This window comes from Pieris rapae, chromosome 16 (genome assembly GCF_905147795.1).
Source record: "Pieris rapae chromosome 16, ilPieRapa1.1, whole genome shotgun sequence".
Lineage (NCBI taxonomy): Eukaryota > Metazoa > Arthropoda > Insecta > Lepidoptera > Pieridae > Pieris > Pieris rapae.
In genome coordinates, this window is record NC_059524.1 from 1,158,937 (window position 1) to 1,174,495 (window position 15,559).

The window sequence follows — 15,559 nt, forward strand, 5'->3', positions numbered from 1 at the left end:
CCATGGACACTGGCTCTGCCAGAAGGCTCGCAAGTGCGCTGCCGGTCTTTTAAGAATTGGTACGCTCTTTTCTTGACGGACCCTAAGTCGAATTGGTTCGGAAATACTTCAGTGGGCAGGTGGTTCCACATAGTGGTGGAATTCTGCCTTCACGTCTGATGATGAAACTCAGCTCCAGGTCCCTCTTTAGATTTAGTGTGGTGGTTTCCCGTGGCACTCTCAGACGTTTTTTGAAGGGTTTTAGACTTTCGGTTGCTGCCTTTCGATGTTTACTTGTTGATTGACATCACACCCCAAAAACAACTGTCAAAATTTAAGCTTAAGGAACCTCATCAGCAATGTCAATATTTGTTTGCCTTTGTGATATAATTACTTGAAGTACGTTCAATAAATAATAATCATCCACTGACACTACGATACGACGTAAAAGCAAATGTTAATTACCAACAGAAATTCAAAAGCACGAACCTTAGAGTTGAATATCGCGCTAAAGTCCCTAAGATAACACTACTCATTTTGCGAAGTTATTTCTAATTAAATGCGTATTAAATCTACGTATTTTTAATTTGTTATTATAAATAACTGCTTCAAAATTTCTTGAGGACCATTGTGAAATAGTTATAACACAATGTGTATGTTGTTAAGGAAAATTTGTTCAAAGCTAATAAATAAAAAACCTGTAGTATTAAGAAACATTTTAATATATCACAAATTTCTTATTGTCTAGAGTGACTCACGATTACACGAAAGTTCTTTTTTAATATCTTATTTGTTCGTTTAATGTTCGCGTGAAGGCTTTGGCAATCTTAAAATATAAAAGTATACCAATAAGAGAGATGCCTTGATGATATGAGAATCATTCTTCAGCGCCGGTATTATGTAACTACCAACAACAATACCTATCGGGATCTTATCATAAATGTGGAGATTTTTTCACCATCGGTGCTTTGGATATTAGAAATTACAGTCTACAGAGTATCGGCACAGGTAATTTTTATAAAAAACCACGTATTAACAATTTATTTAAAATAATATACAGAAATAGGAAAAAACATTGATTGCAAATCTTGCAGTGTGTAGCTTTGTACCGTGCTGTATTCGTGAGTCAATAGTTCCCGATTTTACCTTATAGTATATACGTTAAATCACATTTTCAACGCTCTTAAAAATAATTTATATAAGACACTACTTATATGTAACGATGAGTACATTATTTGGTAAGATCAATTTGCTGCAAATAATATTAACGAATTTAATTTCTTCTTTGTATTATCTTGATTTTTTTGTAAAATCTTACTAATGGCCTTCACAGTTTACAGCACCTCGGCCATCGGCAGGGTGGTCAAACGCCTGAAGGGCAGAGGACCGTAACTTTTAATGAGCGAAGTATGAAGAAAAACCTTACCAAGTAAAGGCAATTTATTATCTTAAGTTTACTGTTATATCACGTATAGACACCACTCACCAGTATATACAAATTACTAACCAAAAGAATACCACGTTTTCCAAACAACAACCGCCATCTAGTGATCAACATCAAAATTAACTAAATTAAACACCATCCATCCATCCGGGAACACAATTTTTTACATCACATTTTATACATTAAAGCAAATTACAACGATATAGGACTGGTCGTCTGAAATACTCTTATTATTTCTTCATTTTCTTCACGTATTTGATTATGTATTTTCAATCACTCTTTTCTTTTTCACTTTTCTCATCATTTATTGCTTTTGAACTTTTCAGCTTTTCTAACGTTTTATCCTTAACAATGTTACGACTTTTGTAGTTTTGGAAATAGAAGTTGAGGAAGAGAAAAGCAATGAAGAGTGTATTTGCGCCAATGAAAATTGCAACTCCCTTCGACGGCGGACACTCAGACTTGTTGATTGCCACTATATAGTGAACTATTATACAGAAGAACTGCAGCTGTAACAAAATTAAAACTATTATATAATTTTGCGGTACCACAGTATACAATAGGAAAAATAATTGAAGAGAAATAACATTTTATTCATGACGGACGATTAAGGCAGTTCCATGATGAATATTTTTTTTTAATTTCAGGTCAAACGTATTGGTGTTAACGTCACATTTTATGAAATTCATTTGAAATTGAATTATTTAATGAGCATAGTATGTGACATTTGAATTAATAACTTGACTCTTATTAAAAACACAATGTTTCACGATACAAAAACAGCATTGTCACCACAACTTTTGTCTAATTTCATTTTTATTCAAACGAGTATTATGGAGTTACAAAATTATTGATTTACAGCACATTAGTTAGGGTCGTGAGTGCGCTGCCAGCCTATTAAGAATTAGGATGCTCTTTACAAGGATCAATACATATTTATTATTTTTAATTCAAACATGACTACTTAAATCAAATCTACGTTAAGTTATTTATAACTCGCTCTGCAGTTGAATCTTTAATTTTTTTTTAATTTGCTTATTTTAGCAACATACTTGCATTGTCCGTTACTATATTACGATTTTGTGCAAACATTTTATACTCTGTTACTGATCATTCTATAAACCGGACTATTGTCTGACTGCCACCATTCAGAGTAGTAGGAAAAATAAACAAAGATTTTAATTTATTACTGCCACTGGAGACCGAAGAGCTGGCAGCTACCTCGCACAAAGTATTAGTCTAGCTATTCAAAGGGGGAACGCTGCCAGTATCTTCGGGACCTTGCCTAAAGGGACTCCTTTTAATAATATATTTTAAGGTTGGTTATTAGGTATATGAGAATTAACTACAATTGTATATATAATATACATGATTTCATTTTAAATAATGATTTATGTAATGTTAATAAAAATAGTTACATTAGATTTGATTTTAATTAGGTTTTATGTACTAAAGGCACTTCAAGATTATATTTACTCTAAGAAATTTTGATATTAAATATAATATTAAGCTTTTATATTAAATAGCGAGAAAGTTTATATATTGAATAACCCTACCAGTTGTAGTTTCGTCATATACTTCTTCCAGAAGATGTATTTGGTGACTTTAGGGCCTAATGCTGCTAACCCATAGTACGTATACATGAATACGTGAACCAGGGCGTTCATAAAACCAATGAAGAACAATGTGTATGATGGCCAATACTTTAAGTACATCCATGTACCGATCATCATCACCGAATGATGGTACAAATGTAGAAACGTCACTTGTCTGTCTTTCTTTCGTAAAACGAAAAATATCGTATCCAGTAATTCTGTAACTTTTGCAGCGAAGTAAATCCATATATCCAATAATATCTGTAACAAATTAGATGTGTTAGAAATAGCTCTTGAATTCTAAGAAATTTAAGTTGTGAAGATAGTATATAAATTAGACAATTAAAGCACTTATGTAGGTCGAAGGTGCAAGTCCAGTAAAACAGTTTTTCTATGATCAGGTAATTTTCGCATATATGATCGTTATAAAATAATGTATATCTTCTCGCTTCAATCTATTCATTATATTTGATGCATAATTACAATAAGCTATAAATACGATGATATTTTTACAATATATGTATATGTAATTACTTTTCATGACATTTTCCTAACTAAACTGCTCTTTCTTGATGTAATTAGTGTTTTGTTTGCTATAGGGATGGATATTTTCACTGAATTCTGTATTGACACTCTAAGTCAAAGTTAGGAAGTATTTCTCTATTTATTTTATACATTTGACAGAAAAACATTAAACTTCATGTAGTAAATTACATGTAGTTTATCTTTATGTATATTTACAAAAATAAGAAAAATATTGACAAGACAAGTTGACGTCAAAATCAGTCAAATATGAGTTTGCCCTTGGCTTTGTGTGCATTTCTTATTTGTGGCGTGACGCTATTACCGTCTTAGATTAAAAGGCCTTAATAATTATGTAAAAATGTTTGTCCACTTCATATGTTCGGTACCGGTTTTTCCAGTACAAAATAAAAATAAATAATCTTATTAAAATCAACTTATATCATGGCAGTATCAATATAAGGAAGTTGATGATTAAACGATATGTATCAGTGTAGTTGAAACAATAATGATTTTCATAGCAACCTTTCAACCCGACGCCTTTAATTATGCTCATACAAGGAAGGAAAATAACTTGAGGAAATGAGCGCGTCAAACTGCTGAACACATATTTGCTAACAAAGAAAAATTATTAAGCTACAGTCTGGTATGATTCTGAGGTGCCAAAAACTAATACAGACACAGCGCACGTTTATAACAACACACTACACTCTATAATACATGCGCACATACCCACACATACACTCACACATTCACACATTCTTCATGTCTTATAAGACTTGTTTATTTATTTATTCCACATTATTATTCTACCTTAACAGTTACTACTAATTCGGTAGAACGTCAAAATAATAAAAAGAACCCACACCAATTATCCTACATAAAAAAAACATCAAAATATATATTTATATGCCTACATCTTATAACTAACAACATACCAAGCAACTCTTGTGAACTCAGCCAGTCTAAAAATAAATAGGTCTACCTCAATATAAATTTTGATAATTATTTGAGTTTGATTAGTTGAAACATTAAACCTACTTTTTCCCAAAAACTGTTTTCAATGTGTACTGAAAGTACGATAAGGCCGCCAGTTGCCCTCTTTTTCATTTAATTATGTTCAATTTTTATATTGTAATGTAACGAAGTGTTAATAAATAAGTAAATAAAAATAATTGTAAAATCTATATACCCACAACACCTGGCAGTATAGTGACTAGCGATATAATTTTGTTACAACCTATTTCTGTCATGAATAAAGTTTCTATTACTATTAATAGATAGGTCAAGTATTAGATTTATTCAGAAACTTAGTGCTAATTATATAACCTAAGATAAGAAGGGATCGTACTATCACATTATATTTTTTTAAGGTAATAATCACTCGACGTGGCAAGCGATCTCAATTGCTGGCAGTGCCTCGGGCGCGTACGAACTCACTCAGAGGAGTACCATTTACGATTACCAGTTTGTCTTGCGCACCCTTAATATTATTGCGTGTGAGACAGATGTATTTAGTTGCATACTGGCTGAATTCACAAAAATTGTACTATTTATAATTAGTTATAAAATGGTTTAGGTTTTAAGTTTTAACTTGTTATGTGTATAATAAGTTTTTATTTATTTATTAACACTTCGATGAATTACATAAAAGAAAAAAAAACTAAACATAATTTAATGAAAAGCAACTGGCGGCCTTATCGCTTTCGAGCGATTTCTTCCAGTCAACCACTACCACTTTTTAGTTTAGTTTTCTATTGTATTAGTATTATGTTACTGTAAAAACAGATAATAAATAAATAAAGTATATAAATAAACTGTGTTATCATTGTTTTTAAAGTGAAACATAACATACCCTCTCTCTTGTAGATTTATTATGCATGTGACATGTAGCTGGTGCCACCCCATTTTCAGACATCATACTCGCATACTGAAAGTTTATATTACATATTATATACTTAATTTATTTTCCTCTAAAATACTACATATTTTAAAATGAGGACTTTTTGAAAATAAGTTAAGTTAAGTATCTATGATTGGTTAACGGTTAGCCATTAGTAATTGTCTTGGCCTCTGAATTCATCCGTTTCTTTGATTTGAGATATTAAGGATTTCTCGTAAGAAATTTCTGTCTATACATCGTAATGTATAACAGAAAGTCTATTGGTGTCGCACGCTGTATTTACTCGGCGTAAACGGCTTCTAACGGCATAATTAGCTTTAGACGAGTTTGTGTATATTTAAAACCATTTCAACTTACCCTATGTACCATAAAAGCCGACAATACGACTTGGAAGAAGTTATACAGCAGAAGGACTGCTGTCAACTTATACGGTTCTCGTTTGGTCATAAGGGCGGGTCCTATTTTCAATACGAAGAGAAAATATGCTGCCAGGATCATAAGTATTGGCCCTGGAGTTCCCATTAAAGGTAATTCATCTAACTCTTTGACTGTAATTTGAAAAATATTATTGTAAATATGTGTATATAATATATTATAATAGGTTTTAATAAAATAAAGCTAGATGATATAGGTACATAATATATCATACATGATAGGATATATACAGGGTGTCCCACGGCGATGCCACACGGAGGGAAAGTACCTTAAATATTAATGATAGGATATTTTACTGAAAGAAGACATCGTTTAATTTTTAATAATAAGTAGAACTGCATTCACAGATTTTTTAAAAATCGCCTACCTCAACCGGGAATCGAACCCGCCAAATGTGACAGTAAAATTACATGTATTTTATAATAGCGTTTGAAAGGGCTACTCATAAGCATTATTTTTTCCTTAATAACCTAGCATATTAAATGAAATTAAAAACATAAAATTTTACATTTTATTAAAAAAATAATTTATCAAATGCTCAAAATGTGATCCGTTCTGTTGTATACAAATACTCACTCTTTTAATAATTTCTCTCCCTGTCGATTTACTTATTTTTGCATGGTGGATGTTTGAGATAATACGTCTAAGTTCATTTTGTAACTCCTGCACACTGTTGTACCGATTCCTGTAAGCTAAATCTTTTTTTTAATGAACATTTTCCTTCCTGGATCGGCACTTTTGGACAAATTAGATGGCCACCGAGATCCCCAGATCTAAGCCCACTTGAGTTTTTTATATGGGGTTATGTAAAAGATTTAGTTTACAGGAATCGGTACAACAGTGTGCAGGAGTTACAAAATGAACTTAGACGTATTATCTCAAACATCCACCATGCAAAAATAAGTAAATCGACAGGGAGAGAAATTATTAAAAGAGTGAGTATTTGTATACAACAGAACGGATCACATTTTGAGCATTTGATAAATTATTTTTTTAATAAAATGTAAAATTTTATGTTTTTAATTTTATTTATTATGCTAGGTTATTAAGGAAAAAATAATGCTTATGAGTAGCCCTTTCAAACGCTATTATAAAATACATGTAATTTTACTGTCACATTTGGCGGGTTCGATTCCCGGTTGAGGTAGGCGATTTTTAAAAAATCTGTGAATGCAGTTCTACTTATTATTAAAAATTAAACGATGTCTTCTTTCAGTAAAATATCCTATCGTTAATATTTAAGGTACTTTCCCTCCGTGTGGCATCGCCGTGGGACGCCCTGTATATATATGAGAACATAACATTGAATTTTAAATATTTTAGAATTACTGCATTTGTACAGATGAACAAATTCCTATAATTCTAATGGTAATGACAATATTTATTGATTAATATGTTTAAAAAAAACAAATACTGTATGTATTACTTAGCAGTGATTTTACAAGAAAAATTGTGATTTGTGATGTATCAACATACGCATGCAAGCAAGGGAAAAACTTAAACAAGTTACCATAAAATAAAAAACAAGACGAATAACATCTAAAACTAAACATAAACTTAAGCCCCATTAAGAGGATGATAAGCCAATTCTTAAAGAGCCGGCAACGCACTCGCGAGCCCTCTGGCATTGAGAGTGTCCATGGGCGGCAGTATCACTTAACATCAGGTGAGCCTCCTGCCCGTTTGCCCCCTGTTCTATAAAAAAAATCCAAGTTAGGGTAAGTTAATTTTTTTATAAAATAAACAAATATGTTCATCAATAGTAATAAATAAGTTGTAAGAGCGAGATAGCCTATTCACTGGACCATTGAAAGCAGCAGATATTTTAACTGTAAATTTTAATTATTAAATTTAACTGTCCATAACATAAACAATAATTATCCTATACCAATACCTGTTGTGAACATATATTGATCCAACATTGTATGCAAAATAAACACTATAATGTGTGAAAGACGCAGCCATTGTTTATACTTCTTAGAAAAATGATGAATCGTTGTGGTTATAAATCTAGTAGAACATTAGCGGTTCAACAATAAAAAATAATTAAATTTAAAATGTCTATTGAAGATAATTTTATAAGATAAAAAACCAAAGCCGAAGCTAATAATATCTTCACTGTTGGCGAGTTTTTAAGATGCATTGCATTAATGAAAGGGCGATGAAATTTTAAACACGTTAAAGATGATCTACCATAATATTATAAAAAAAATAATGATTAGATTGTTTGATGTTTATTTATTTAGATTATAGATATATAGATTGTTTGATGATTAGGCTCTAAACTACGGGACTTTTATATAAACCCATATTATCTCTGATGTACATTTGTATATATTTATAAAATTATTTTTATTAAAGTTATTAATCTGTATGAAAACTTCTATAATGTGGTATACAATAATAAATACAATACAAATAATTCTTTATCCATCTCGTGTACACTGTGGGCACTATTTTCATTTGAGCAAAGTGAAGTACTGAGGTTATAAAAAATAATTTAACTATAACAGTTATATTAAAATCGACATATTATGTACCTATCCGTAGGCTACGAACGATAATTATTGTATTAATACTTATATAACTGAATCAGTTCGTATTCAATGTAAATTTCTTTTTGAATTTTTCAAATCAGACATTGACATGAGTGTAATGACCAATATTTCAATGGACATAACAGAGCTCGAAGTGGATTCATCTATACGAGAATAAACACGAAATGTTGCACGATTGTGTTATGGTTAATGAGTGTAGTTTAAAATGATTGTTATTAAGGAGGCTATAGCAGCTAACTATTAAATTCCATTATTCCAAATTGGTTAGATACACTTAAAAAAATACTTACATTGGCTCTTTGTGAAATCCCATTCGGGAAACCTTAAATTAAACGCAGTAGTCATCTTGTTGGATCTGAAATAAAATATTGTAAAATATTAGCAAATGTTATTTTAAGAAAACTGATAAAAACTAAATATACATTTGGTTCTCTCTTTCAAACGTCAACGGTATATAGAAAGACTACTTACGAACAGTGTAGTTTAACAGATATAGTTTATATGAATGGGGAGGTAAGGACTCTATTGGAGGAAACTATTGTCATCATACCTCAGTGGTAGCAGCAGCTATTTCATAACTTTAGCAAAATTTTATGTAACACTTGTAGAGTGATCGATTTTTTAATCAATACAACATTTATTTTATCACTTTTTGCCAACACTTGTACATTTAGCTGATAAAGATATTCTATATCTATAAAGAATTCAATAGAAATGAAACTTTCCATCACAGTAATGAGCACCGAGTGACAGTTATAGTTTTAGTAATTAATTTTATTAGTACTAATTCGTTAGGTAATTATTGCGTACTTTTAACTTAAATCTCATTAATTTTAAACCAGTTTTGATAATAATTAATTTAATTAACATTTTTGTTATACGCCTAATGATGGTTTCGAAGATGGGTATTTCAGGTCTACTTCAATATCAATGACGCTTTTAGTCTTAGATTCTGTATCTGTTCCGAGATCATTTTTTTAGCCTAGTTGCCTATAGGGTGGTGATCAACCTACTGTTCACACACATACCGTCAAATTCTTCGGTCTAACAGATGCCGTTTTTCGGTTTTGGAACGAATGCTCAAGGCGCACATAGACAAAAAGCCCATTGCCCTATGACCGACCCTATGACCCCAGAGGGGAGAGTTCCAACAACAAAGACCAACACTGCGGTAGGTATTTTAATAAGAAACTTAAATCAGGTGATTATGTGTGCACCAATGTTAAGAGATATCACTATGTGTTAGAATGACAGCTTTGAAGATATTATCGTGACAATATTGTACAGGTACGCACTGAGATTGGTGAGAGGTGAGAGTTTCAAAAAATATTCAAGGAAGTTTTTTTCTTCTGATAAACTAGTCATATTTATGATAAATTTTTATACAGTTTTCCAATGCACATTACATTAATTTATGCAATTTAATATTTTAAAAGGAAATGTAAAATCTTTACCGACATTTACGATTTGCAAACATAATTACCAAAATAATAAATTATGTCCCTCCTTTGACTTTTCAATAAAAAAACAGTTGAGTGAAATTATATAATAGAACATTATCGATATTTCTGATAAGGTTTTATTTGATCGATAACCATGGTACATTGTATAGAATGTGTGGACTTTGCGGCTCAAATAGAAGAAAATTACATTTTTCAATGCGGCCCCGGCGGCTTATTTATTAGGTCAACAACAGCGCCATTGATATTGGGAGAACCACATCAAAATTGTTTAAAAATACATTTGACAGCGAACACATCCGTAACACGGTAAAAACCAATTATTATTTTTTGTTAGAAAATTAACGATGACAAAATTTATCATATGTTTTTGGCCCGGTATTTTAATAGCTCATAGTAGCCATTTAAAGACTTTTACGCCCAAACCCAATAACCTATCTCAATCAATTTTTGACTATCTGAAATATCTTAATCCAAATATGAATAATGTGCCAATAACCAATCGACGGATTGTAATCGCCATCTGTCGACACAAGCTATCCATGGTAGGATCGGTGGAGGATCGGTGTATCTGAATAGACCTTTGTATAAAAATAACAGTTCAACTGTGCCAATGTTAAGATTTTAACTTACACCAGTTTTTTAAAAATTACTAAAAAGCCATTTGATATGTTTTAAACATAGACATGTATATTTTAATATTATTTCTAAGGGTTTATTTACTTTATTTGGTTTATATTGATTATCAAATATGAGTGTAAAGAGCGAAGAGACTGCATTTTATCCGTCGCCAAAAATGGATTGTCTTCGTAAAAATTGGTTATTGGGATGCATATAAGAGATCGATCAACTGTCACGGTCTGTTCTGAGATTGTGGATTAGGTATTGGGTTAGGGTGTTAATCAATTTGGTTTATAACTATGTCAACCATAACATGGGTTGAACGAAGAAGAAAGGGAACAGACTCGTAAAAAACATTTTTTTATTCACTGACATCGAACTTTTTTGTCTTTATAACAATTAATAAATCAGTCATGCGAAACTAATTCAAAAAGTTTAACAGTCGAGGCATAGTTCTAAAATCTCACTATATTTCTTTCGCATATAATAAAACACTAACAGTAATAATGTAAAAAAAATCCACAATACTTACTTAAAAATAATGTATTTACATTAACACTATCACATTGAAAAATAAATTTGTTACATGCGCATCGCTTCGCGTCTAGTATAGATTTGTACTCATTTTATGAAAACATTCTTATTTATGTAAAGCTGTTGGTTCAAGATGGATTTGCATATCTCATTGTTTGATCTATCATAAGGTCACATTTGTACAGCGCTGAAATACACTTTGTAGCCTAGATGTGCTCCTGTGAGATTGAATAAACAAATAAAAAAAAACTATAAGTAACAATAAATAACAAAAAAACCTGCCCAAAGCTGCTAATATAACTGTGTTTTGAGTCCACTAAAACACTCTAGTTACGTTAAATGTGTAGCAAAATACCCATTAAGTAATAATTAATAAGTTACCTAAATTTAAAATTTAATTTGACAATTTTAATTAAATTAAACAAATATTTTTAAATTATTCCATTATATTTCGTAAACTTAAAAAATATTATGTAATAACATTTCAACACTTGCAAATTAAGTAAAAATAGGCATTACTTACATAAATTGTTAATATTTTGTAAAATTATAATAATGCCATTATTATTTATTTTATTTTTATTTTTTCACACTTCGTTACATTTAAAACAGTAGGTACATAAAAAATTACATTCCTAAATTACCAAACTTAAATAGTATGTATTTTTAATTTACACACCAATATTATAATATATAAAGATGACTTACTGACACGAATAGTTTAATGTATATAATATTAAAGTTCAGTACTAAAAATATAAATAAATGTAAAATATGAAGTTAAGTATTTCGTTTGGTCTTTAGTGTATATTTTGAAACCTCTTCTTGAGTATAGACGTCCACCAACAAAAATATTATAATACAAGCTTCTTGCTTACTGCTCTGATTTCGCCCGACCAGGGTTTTTCTGTATAATTGTCTGGTATTGGGCCGGGTATTCGTCAATTCAATCTATCGTCTGAATGTCGTGCTAAGTCTCCTGCACAAGGCCATTTTAGATGGCCTGACCCCTGAATTAAAAAAAATTTAAAAAAAAATCTTGTGAGTTACTATTTTATATTTGAGCTATGGGGCCACGCTTATTCCACGATGTCATACTAATTTCATTAAATATTGTCTTGTGATTAATATTGCAATATAAAACAGTAAACATTTTAAGTGTATTTGTTATAAATTTTAAAAAATAAATGACATAAACTACAATATTTTTAATAGATCATTTTAATGTTATGTATTTATTATTTCATATTGTTCCCTCTTATATTTATTGTTACTCGGTATACTTAATTATAAAAATCCGCACAAATCTTCTTCGTCTTTATATATATATTATTATTTTTATTTTTATATACCTGTTTTGATCGATTTTTCTTTTACGTGTAAATATATTTTAATTGTGTAAACAGAACGAATCATTGACGCACAACCAAATTTTTAATTAACGGTGATGATCGAAAATTACATGTTAAGATAATTTCTCAATTACAAAAGGATATATTTGGAAAGTTTTTAGGTTATAGTATTTTACTAATAAACAATTTGTATCTACTTTTGAGAAGTAGACCTTATATGAATAAAATTAGCTCATTATTTGTTACCGTATGCTGGAGCTCAGCAGCAGGACATGACTGAGCTAATATTATTATGGTAGGTATTCCCAATGAAGAATATCTCCACACGCAAATACTCCTACAACTCTTCTGCTCATAGTCAGAAGACTGATGATATGCGTTCCGTAGTTTTCTAGGTCCAGCCAAGTCCATCAAAATAACGACACAACCTACCATTCTTTTCTCGAAACAGTTCAGAGAGTTTATTGCCGTCTTCTCATCCGTTCTACGCTACTGACTACTGATTTAAAAAAATAAAGTAAAATATTGTAAAATTAGACGCATTGAATATGTAATTCCTTATTGACGTTCATAAGTGTACATTGTGTTATCTAAATTAATAAATGATTTTGAATTTATTGAGTATGTTTAAGCTTGTCATTGATATTGCTCTGTTACATAAACAGTGTTTAAAGAGAATGAGAGGCAGCAATTTTACATAATGATTAACTGATTTGACAAGTGTGGCCCGACACTTTTTTTCGTAATCTCTTACTAACCAATACGAAAAAAAAAGAACTCGACGCGGTCTCTCATCTTAAGTGTTGACAGCCTTCTTATGTAAATAAATAAATATTTAAAACATAAAATACGTTTACATAAGACAGAAGGTCCCTTAAGTGAATAATTAATCTGACTACATTACATGGATCTTGTTTTTTTTAAAGATATGTTTTTGATGACATCATAATTATCCAGCTATGATTTTTTTATAGAACAAGGGAACGTTTTGCAAACGGGCTGGAGGCTCACCTGATGTTAAGTGATACCGCCGCCCATGGACACTATCAATGCCAGAGGGCTCGCGAGTGCGTTGCCGGCCTTTTAAGAATTGGTACGCTCTTTTCTTGAAGGACCCTAATTCGAATTGGTTCGGAAATACTTCAGTGTACACATCTTGCTTTCTTAGATTTAACCTCAATTGAATTTACCCATTTCTTACTAAATCAGTTTTCACTATGTTTTCACGACCAATTTGATAGCAAGAGACAAATGAATAAATAGATTGCAGGCTGATCAAGCTGTTGTGAACAATTCAGCATAATTTGCTTAAACACCTTGAAACAACTTGTCCAATGCATTCGAAATCCAAACATGAAATCAATGAAGTGGCAATATCCGCTGTTTACCAAAATTCCCTTGTAACACACGGTACGATGACATCCTTCTAAACATACTAATACTAAGCAAAATCAATATTTATTTCACGTAATTCTGTAAACATCAAACAGTTGTTGTTGATACAAGACGAAATATCTGTTAATAAGATATAGTACATCCGCGCACAGAGTAATGTATTAAGGGTTTAAGAAGAAACAGTGGGACTAGGTGCACCAACAACACACCTTTTTAGGTCTGGACTTCAAATTTCTGTAGCTGTTCCATGATCATTTGTCTATCTATTAGACAAATAGGTGATCAGCCTTTTGTGCCTGACACATGCGGTAAATTTTTTGGGCCCTTTTTTGGGCAAGGTGGTTCGAGCGAATGTTAAATGCGTATTTAGAATAAACAGACCATTTATGCACGGCCGGGTATCGAACCAACGACCTCGGGAGTCGCACGCTCAAGCCACTTGGCCAACGCTGCTATATTAATTGTTTACGGTTAATATAATTAAATTAGGATTCGTGGTCATATATGGAACACATTTCAAAAACAAAACAAAATCCAAAATACTTTCGCGCCGTATGCGTACGTATTCTCGTAATACGCGACAAACATAAATATGAATGTATTAGCAGGAAAACAAAAATAATTACTGAGCAACATTACTTAAATGCAGATGGGCAAGGCACGTAGCCCGTTATACAGATGATCAAAAATAGTAACCGAATGGACTGGTCCAAAAGGAATAAGGACCGAGCAACAGAGCAATGGATTGACGGGATCAAAACGGGGACGGTGGCAGAAAATATGGGTGGAAAAATTATATTAAGTATAACCTTTGCTTTTGATAATTAAATTCGTCTCTACTGGAGACTACATGCAATATAATTTTGTGTTATATATTGTTTTTATTTAAAACTACATTTGTAATATTTTTTACAAGATCTTTAAATAATACCGAATGTATAACGCAGAACGACCCGTGGGTAACTCATGTTTAAAAGGCATCCAAAAGAAAACAAAGAAAAATTTCGGAGAGGGAAGTAGGGAAATCGCTCGAACTTAGTAGTCGTTCCACACGTACTAAATAACTACAAATTAACTTACACGCATGACTACCTTTTTCTTTTTATAAACCAAGGAACCAGCTACAAATAAATTTATGTGTGTTTGAACCCTGTTCTATGTAAAATAAAAATAAATAAATATTCGTTCAATATCTTAGGATCGACACATATACAAAATCAAAATATTTTATTTATTGTTAAATAAAACATTTGGTATATATCCATTCTGCACAAAATAAACAAATATCGACGACCTTGCCCTGTAAGGGGTAATGACATTGGTGTCAAAGTAATTCGATGTAAATGTCTCAAATTGGGCCAATGACGTGTGAACAATAGAGAATTGTTGATGCAATGTATTCTCAAATCTTTTGGCCAATCAATATTACGATGAGTTTTATTTTTATACAAACTACAATAAAGTATCGAATCATTATTATTATACGAATAAAGTATCATTTTGTTTCATACGATAAGATTCAAAATGGATTTGTTTGATCCACTAATAATGTGTCCTGAGGAACGTTTAGATTTATAATTCCTCATGGTTTATAATTTGGCTGAAATATAACGATTACTATTGAACAAGCGAAATGTCAAAATAAAATGTGAGCCGTCACGGGACGCCTGGTAGATGTGAAACATCGACATTATTTTGTAAAAGTAATATGCAGAAAAGAACAGACTGTGATAGGAACCAGGTAAATATGTCATAATTTGA

At 31.2% G+C, this 15,559-nt stretch overlaps 1 protein-coding gene across 1 annotated transcript; it reads right to left on the reverse strand.

The window, feature by feature from the left end:
• Positions 1–683: 683 nt before the first annotated feature.
• Positions 684–11,125, reverse strand: LOC111001210 (elongation of very long chain fatty acids protein 4). The gene is made up of 6 exons (XM_045631751.1): positions 11,050–11,125; positions 8,727–8,791; positions 5,801–5,991; positions 5,396–5,470; positions 2,980–3,279; positions 684–1,932 (listed from the first exon to the last, which is right to left on the reverse strand). Exons 2-6 carry the CDS (start codon positions 8,779–8,781, stop codon positions 1,693–1,695), a joined length of 861 nt encoding a protein of 286 aa, XP_045487707.1. The 5' UTR covers positions 8,782–8,791; positions 11,050–11,125; the 3' UTR covers positions 684–1,692.
• Positions 11,126–15,559: the final 4,434 nt, after the last annotated feature.